This window comes from Dysidea avara, chromosome 5 (genome assembly GCF_963678975.1).
Source record: "Dysidea avara chromosome 5, odDysAvar1.4, whole genome shotgun sequence".
NCBI classification, from domain to species: domain Eukaryota; kingdom Metazoa; phylum Porifera; class Demospongiae; order Dictyoceratida; family Dysideidae; genus Dysidea; species Dysidea avara.
Window position 1 is genome coordinate 27,322,328 of NC_089276.1, and position 8,444 is coordinate 27,330,771.

The window sequence follows — 8,444 nt, forward strand, 5'->3', positions numbered from 1 at the left end:
GTGTCATTCACAATCAGATTCTACTTAATTATTTGATGTTAGCAACCACACTGAAATTCGAAAGTATGAATCTCATACTGAAGGGATGACAACTGAGTATGACCCTCATACCATCAAGGTGCCGCACATGAGGAGCCATCGATCCCTTTGCTATATGAATTTCATGTTTTCAAATATACAGTGCACAGTAAAAAATAAGTAGTAAATACACTGGCCATGGCTATTTTAGTAACTGTCACTAAGAATTTCCAGTGACATTCACTATTTTCCACAGTATTTACACTTATTTTTACTGTGTGCAGCTATAGCTAACTCCTTAATTATTTCCTCAAAACTAGTTACAACACATCACTGTTTTTACTCTCAAGTGTCAAAAAAGCTACCATTATTATTTTTGTGGCGCTTAATTACTGCATATGGTTTGGGAAGAGGGTATAGCTATAGCTTTGAGTGGTTTGCATTAATTTTGCTATGAAAAGTATGGTAGCTACGCGGCTCTGGCCGCTCCGGCTTAGTCTCGTGCCCAGACCGCTTTTTTTCTTTTTGTGTGGGGGCGGAGAAAAAAAGGGTCTGGTGGATCTGCAGCCGGATCTACAACTTTTGGGGATCGTTGATTAGTGGTGATGAATAGCAAAGGCCTGTTAACGAAGCAACAATAGGAATACGGCGCGCGTTTGCTTGGCAAGGTTACATCCTTGGCTACGCGCGCCGTATTTCCTATTGTTGCTTCGTTAACAAGCCTTTGCTATTCATCACCACTAATCAACGATCCCCAAAAGTTGTAGATCCGGCTGCACAAAAAATGTATTGGAGATCCACCAGACCCTTTTTTCTCCGCCCCCACACAAAAAGAAAAAAACGGTCTGGGCACGAGACTAGCTCCGGCTACTGAGTAATCGTACAGTCGTACGACCGAGTCAGTGTAGGTGAAACCTTCTCCTTATAAGGCTACCGTTGTCACAGTCTCACTTGGCTTCCGTGACTATATTGGCTTCCGGGAATATATTGGGAAATCCCCAAACATTCTGGTGTGTTCCAAAACAATCAGATTCACAACGAAGCTACAAAATAAAGGGACTTGGAGGTCAGCCGTCAGTTTAGTTTGCGGTGAACCAAAGTTTACACCACCGAGCTGCTGGATCAGTAGTAAATTTATCTGATCTTGCCGGAATCATAGATATTATATACTACGTACCTGCCGGAATTGATCAGATCGTTCCATGGCTACTCACATTCTGTTTGACCAAACCAATGAGAAAAGCTTTCTAGCTGATCATGAAAATGGAGAAGTTGACAAGATATGTGGTGAGTTGATAACAGTATGTTAGGAAATGACACTCTGATCTTTTGCACTCGAAAGAGCCAACTGAAATACATGGATTTGTAACAGTACAATCAGTTTAGGGTGTATGCTCCAGGGTCAAAAAGGGACTAGTTTTGGCTTGACTTTTGGCTGGTTGTAAAGTGTGATAGGGCTATACTAATGTCGGACTAAAATTATAGCAAGCTGCACCATGTGTGTATATGCTATATTAAAATTTTTTTTTTACAGTGTACTACATGTGCTTGACTGAAAATGCTTCAAGACCAATCTATAGTTCAAAAATGTGGTCCACTCAGTGTGTGATAGCTAAATTTTGCTTAAAACATATTCTACAAATCACAAACTTCTACTACTACTAGTACATAATTATGTTTGTTTTTTTTTAATTTTGTCCACTTAAATTCACTATTTCCATAAAAACTATTTCTCTCAGCCTTCCTCACCAAAAATAACCACTTTGTCGCACTTTACTACATGAACAGTACTAATCATAACAATATAGAGCACAGAATATGCACAGTGAATGAAAATGGATATTTCAACTACGTGTAACAAATACTTTCTTCTGTCCACCCCACCTCCCATTGTCATGATCACTATTCTGCTCTGTAAGCAGTGGCTATACATTCTAGAGAGTGATATTTTTGCAACATACCCCAGGAGAAGGAGGAAGTGTTGCCATAGGTGAGGATGCTTATGTTAAAACTACTTATGCATTCATGGTCTTACGTTGGTCTTACGTACATGGCACATGGTCTCACATACCCAGAGCATAGAATTTCCATTCCTCCACACTATTAATGAACCCAATTTCATACAAGACAACAACATGCATCTAATTATCTTCTTGGAGGCTCTGCCATTGTAAAGTACTTAAAATTCCAAATGCACTTATACAAATCTGGTCTATTACTCAGCGAAATAATTATAAACATTATTTACAAAACTAGATAGCTGATTAATTTACTTTAAATGAGCCTCTAGTATTTTACAAGTAGCACGACATCAACTTGTCATCCACTATGATTGTTTGTTTCACAGAAAACCTAGCTATGGTTACTATGCTAAGAGATAGTAAGGATTTCTTACAGCATACATTTACTGGTGAATATTGTAGCAAACCTACCCTGTCATTTCGTGGTAACAGTCATCAGGTACAGTGTCCAGTGTCATAGGTTAGTGATGATTGTTACACTGTGTAGGAGAAGAGATCTGAGCTGTTATCACGTGTACACATTGATCGTTATGAACGAGAGGTGAGTTTCATAATGCTCATGCATGACTGTTAATTCTTATGATACTTACAAATTCATGCAATGCATAATACAGAAAGCAATGACTCTGCTGAGCTTGCAAACGTATTACTGAATAGACATGTTGTTGTTGTAGCTAGAAGTTTGCGTAATTGTTTATGTATTTAAAAATTACAACTTAAAAGTGAAGTAGGGATTCAATCGATAAAAAGTAGTGTAACAAGATATGAATGATGGCATTACAGCATAACTTGGTGGGAAAATCCCTACTTTGGCATGTTATTTTGTTCAATGCCAAAGTAGGGATTTTCCCACCTGTAATACCATCATTCATCTCTTGTTTTACTGTTTCTTATTGCTAGGTTTTAAACATACGTACTAGTCAGCCTTCACCTACCACAGGGCATGTCACTATCAACATGAACTATTGGCTTGCTACCACAAATTGATAGCATATTACTTTGTTCAGACATTAAATTGTTTCTTTATTAACAGGTTCACAAACAACAGCAAAATGCTGCTTTAATTATCCAGTCACACTACAGAAGTTATGTCTGCCGCAAGTTGCTGGTAAGCTGGGTTGATAATTGTTGTGCATTCATTCACAAATTATGCTTGTATAATATAGTTTGCTGAAATGTCACTGGAATATGAAACACTACTTTCACAATTTGGTGGTAAAGATATCACATTACTTCACAGTTTTACCAGGCAACTGTTGTTCATGTCCACAGTCAAATTAGAGATGGACAAATTTGTAAGTGCTGTGGTTTTTGGCTACACTGGTTGCAACATTAATTTTATATACAGGTATCACTATGTCAACAGTGGCTAAAGATGAAGCATGAAATCATTAGAACATCAGACAAATGTGTTTGGGTTGCTCAGCTAAAATAGTTGCTTGCAATTTGTTGCAGGTATGTAGTGGGTGGAGCTAAAAGGTTATGTGATCATGTCATTGGATCATTTAGGATACTACAAGATAACATATACAGTTCTGTTGCTATCCCATTGAGGATGATTGAAGTGTTTACTGATCCCAGAACAGTAACAGTCAAAAGCACGAGCATTGCTATCCTAGAATGTTTGTCCAAATGTGGTACGTTACTATGGGTGGTTGTAGAATAGCACATGGGCCTAACTAGAACAGTAAGAGAAACACCTACTGCAGTAGAGGGATGTACTGATTAACAGGCGCAATGGTGAATTTTTACAAGATGGCGAGTTCCAAGACTTTTGAATAGTATAACCCATGCATGTTGTTTACTTCGGTGCCCATTGCTTTGCTCTACTGTATAATAGACATAGTACTCAAAGAGTGCTTGGTGTGTAGACAGAATACAGTATATGGTACATGGCTCTATAGTTGCCAATTGTCTGCCATATGTTTTGCATAGGACTTGTGGCAATGTTTTATTCAACTAATGACAGGCGCTCCTTGAGCATAACAGATTTGGCTGGATGGTTACCTGTAATCTGTACCTTCTTTGATTAAGAAAAACAAACAAGGAAAGATGAACAAAATTACAACCATATTTATACAAGTGCTTGCATGCAAAACTAGAAATCATCAAAAGGAGATACACAGATGGTTGTATTGTAAAGGAATGTGGGAGTTTTGATCATGTTCCTTCCTATACACTCAAAGTTGGTAACGTACTAATAATATGACTATGACCTCTATATGTAAGTATCTTGCATTAAAATTCATGCAATGCAACTCTGCTAGCTTGTATTAATTGTAAGCAAGTTGAAAACTACTGCAACAATTAATAATTAGCATTACGCTGCTTAAAGTGTTTTGCAAGTGTAGGGAGATACTTGTTTGATTAAATTTAAATATTTGATTGTTAGCTGTTTTATTAGAGTGTGCCACTTATTAATCTTTGAGTATAACTGTTGCAGTAGAAGGAGTGGATTTTCTTAATAAGACATTGTACAATATGATAGTTGTGTACCTTATTTATTGCTATGGTTACAGGAGCGTTTGCATCACTTGTCAGTGTACTGGAGAGGTCAATACCGCTTCCTGATAGTACCTCCATTCGGTCGTCCCTGGCTACAACTTTATTGCCGGTTATTTCAACGCTCCTATCTCAAGGCAATGAAATGTAATATATGTAATTTTTTTTCAATGAATTAATTGTTTACAGCTGTGCTTTGCTGTAGTGTGTTGCAATCATTTGTTGCTACAGTGATGGCACGTCCGCTGACAGCTCATATGATCCACTTAGTTATTCCAGGTGTAAAGGAGTATATCCCTCTTAGCAGTATCATTTCAGCTGTCAAAACAACCAGCAGTCAGAATATGTTTATCCAGGATACTCTTTACTGTCTGTTATCCATTGTAGAGGGAAGAATAGGTGTGTGTGTGTGTGTGTGTGTGTGTGTGTATGTGTGTTTGTGTGTGGTACATATACAGTAGGTAATTTAATTTTGCAGTCCTATCATACAGTACAGTGATATTGTATATTAGGGTGCTTATACTTTCTCATAAAAGAATTTACCACAAACCAGCCTCACAATGCCTTCATGATACTGTTATACGTAGTAATGGTTACATATGAAGTCCAGTAATGCATTCAGTATGATCTGAAACACTTCCAGTATGTTGTTACATTTTATTTTTAAAAGTGGAATTTTCTACTGACTGACTGATGGATGGGCAGACCAACCAACCAACTGACCAACTGACCGACCAACCTACCCAGCTGATTGACTGACAGACCAACTGAGTTACTTCGCTTCACCATCTTACTTCACTTACTGACTTACTTTGTGATACTTATATTTTACTCACTTTGTATTGCTAGATGTCTCTTTAGCCCAACAGGTGCCTTTTGGCATACTGCAGTATATACAATGCATGCACAATTGCAATTGTCTATGTCCTCCGGATTCTTTGTGTCTGATTTCTCTTTGCTGGCAGTGCAAGGTGTTGATTCACAGAAGCATGTGATTGCTTCCTGTATTTGTAATGGTCATCATCCATATTTTTCATAGTGACTGGATTGATTGCAGAAGCACTTCTTGTACTGTTCTTTGTTTGTAAAGCTGTGTAGCAGGTTGAGTATAACTAATTGAAGCATAATAGCCACTTCACTTTCTGTAATTATTCGTTGGAGTCAGCATTACATTAATATTTTTGATGCGGTAGATTGAGATAATAATAAGTCACTCTCTAGAGTTCCTATGGATACATATGCTTGAAACTGACAAGGAGACAATGACCGCCTGGCAGACTCCCGTATAAGCATTCAAGCATTAATCGAATGGCTGCATGTTTGAGGCTGCCCAGATCCAGTCATGGATTTTTCTCCTTTCTCCACCTTTTCAAACATGCTTTATCTAACAACTTTAAACAGGCTGTAGGACCAGGTGTCCTACAGACCTTCAGCACTTGTGCTGTAAAGTCTTAATAAAGGAATAAATTGCGTGGGTTCACTAGTCATAATTACATTACAAAAAAGTAAACAAGCAAACATGTACAAGTATAAGCATTTTAAGTTTATAGGGATCATAGAAGTGAAACAAGGAAGGTTGTCTACTAACACCTTTAGATATATTGGTGGACAATCTATCCCTAATTCAGTCATGGGTATAGACTGATCATGAAGTAGGGATAGGTGATCTTTAGGTATAGGTGATCTCCCTTGTTTTACTGGTGATCTCCCTTGTTTTACTATGTCTTTTATCAATTCTTAATTATTCCTTGTACTTGTACCATGAAATTTTCGTAGCACAACTTTTGTAATTTCAATTAAGGTACAAATGAAAATTCATAAAAAATAATTTTGTGAAAGAGATAATGTCACTACTTTATTGAATACATATCATCTAAATGGAAAAATCATGCTGCTGAAACTAGTCGATAACATTGCTACCCTATTTGTAGTGCTGATTGTAATTGATTGAAGTTTACAGAGGGCCATCTACTATTGCACAGCTAGACCCCTTGTTCTCTACCGTGGCACTTATCTGTTACTATGTAAGTGCCATATTAGAGCTAATGTGGTGGAAATAAAACAGTCTCATCGTGTAAGACACTGCAAAACTATTGGCTGACTATTATTGACATGGGAAGGTAGTGTAACATTTTTGGTGATGATGAAGTCACCTTAAGAAGATAAAATACTTGAACAAATGAGCTGATCCAAGCAGCAGAGAACACTCATACAGGCACAAAATTAAGGCTCAATTGAACATACTTTACTGTCTTGCTTACTAAACCGTAAATATTTGCAGAACAAAATCATAATTGTTTGGCTATTATGGAACCTACGAAAAATTATATCCACTAAAATAATGTGCTAGTTACATGGTATAGGTGTAGCCAATGCTTGTCCTGTTGTTGTTATACTGAATGGTACATGGTGCATGTCATGAAACTTGTGTGAGTGTTCTCTCTACTTGTAAAATCTCTAGCTAACTGTATTGCAATTGGTGATCCACTTTTGTGTGTATGTGTTTTTGTGCTATGTACATGTTAGATAAATGATCTGAAATTTGTATTATTAAGGCTTTATATAGCACAAGTGCTGAAGGTCTGTAGGACACTTGGTCCTACAGTCTGTTTAAAGTGGTTACATGTTTTCCATGATATCTCTCAGTGTAATGCTGTAAGCAATGTCTAATGTAAATTTTAATTCTGTTTAATGTTGTTATTTTGCTTTATCCAAGAGTTGCAGATGTGATGTGATGTGATGTATGTGTTTCTTAATATAATCAGCTGCTATGAAACCTCCTGAGGTGATCCAGTTAGTGGACACAATTGGATTATTATTAGAACAGTGTGGCCCAGATGACTTTGTCATTGATGAAGACAATGAACTTTTTGGTCAACCCTACTTGATGTATGAACTCTGTGACCCTCTGAAATCCAGAGAGCAGTTGCAGTCATGTTGTCTATGTAAGGTGTCCAGTTGGGAACTGGCCACTGCTATAGTGAAGATCATGTAAGCAATAAAGTGGTTGTGCATTGCTATTCATAGAACATTTTCTGTAGTAACCATGGTGATATACTCAAACCACTAAGCAGGCTGTGTTATCAGCTTTTAAAGAAGCCATATTCTTATCACACTAGCTGGTGAGTTGGGTGAAGACATGGTGACTTTATAATATTGTTATATATATATATATAGTTTATTTCAACTGCTGTCACTTCACCCAGTTATATTGAAGCATCTTTGGAGGAGCATTACATCAATGCAGTCAGTTGGCATATTGTAAGCAAACCAATTGTAATTTTTCACGTTACACTGTCCGAATCATCATGTATAATAACTATGTTGTTCATTCATATATTTTTAACATTAATAGTGGTTCAGCAAGTGTGTTGAAGCAGCTGGCTGGGGGTGTTCTCATCTCATCCACCAGCTCACATGATCTCATCCCTCAGCTAGTCACATTCAGTGCAATATTCCAATTAATGTTATTCACGCTCCATGACGCTGAATTTTATGGAGACATTACTGGTCAGTAATTTTTATTCTATTTCAACTGTACATGTTTTTAAGGTTATTCACATCTCAGTAAAGTCACCCCTGCCATTCACTCTGTCAGAGATATGCAGCCTATCTGGTATTCTCAGGGATGTTATGGTTACCATATCATTGGGTAAACACCTTCCCAACCCCATGATTCACAGGTCAACAATGTGGGATGCAGTTACACCACCATCATCAGCAGCAGACTGGAACTGTCTCTTTACTGTAAGCCTTCATTATAGTATTCAACATACACCCATACAAGTAATGGAACCTTAATAACTTAATTGTCTCTTAGACAGCTAAAAAGTTGACAGTGTTTATGCATTCTGTTTCTTTAAACATTGTGCTATGCATACTTATACATAATTTTTGGTGCCA

At 37.3% G+C, this 8,444-nt stretch overlaps 1 protein-coding gene across 1 annotated transcript in view; it reads left to right on the forward strand.

Moving 5' to 3' along the window:
- Positions 1-3,387: 3,387 nt before the first annotated feature.
- LOC136256734 (ubiquitin-protein ligase E3C-like) overlaps positions 3,388-8,444 on the forward strand; it is a gene marked incomplete in the record, with an annotated part of 5,346 nt that continues 289 nt past the window's right edge. Inside the window, 9 exon segments of the mRNA XM_066049742.1 lie at positions 3,388-3,494; positions 3,549-3,676; positions 4,559-4,688; positions 4,747-4,940; positions 7,307-7,532; positions 7,583-7,663; positions 7,719-7,802; positions 7,897-8,051; positions 8,110-8,288. Coding sequence (XP_065905814.1) covers positions 3,595-3,676; positions 4,559-4,688; positions 4,747-4,940; positions 7,307-7,532; positions 7,583-7,663; positions 7,719-7,802; positions 7,897-8,051; positions 8,110-8,288 — 1,131 coding nt within the window.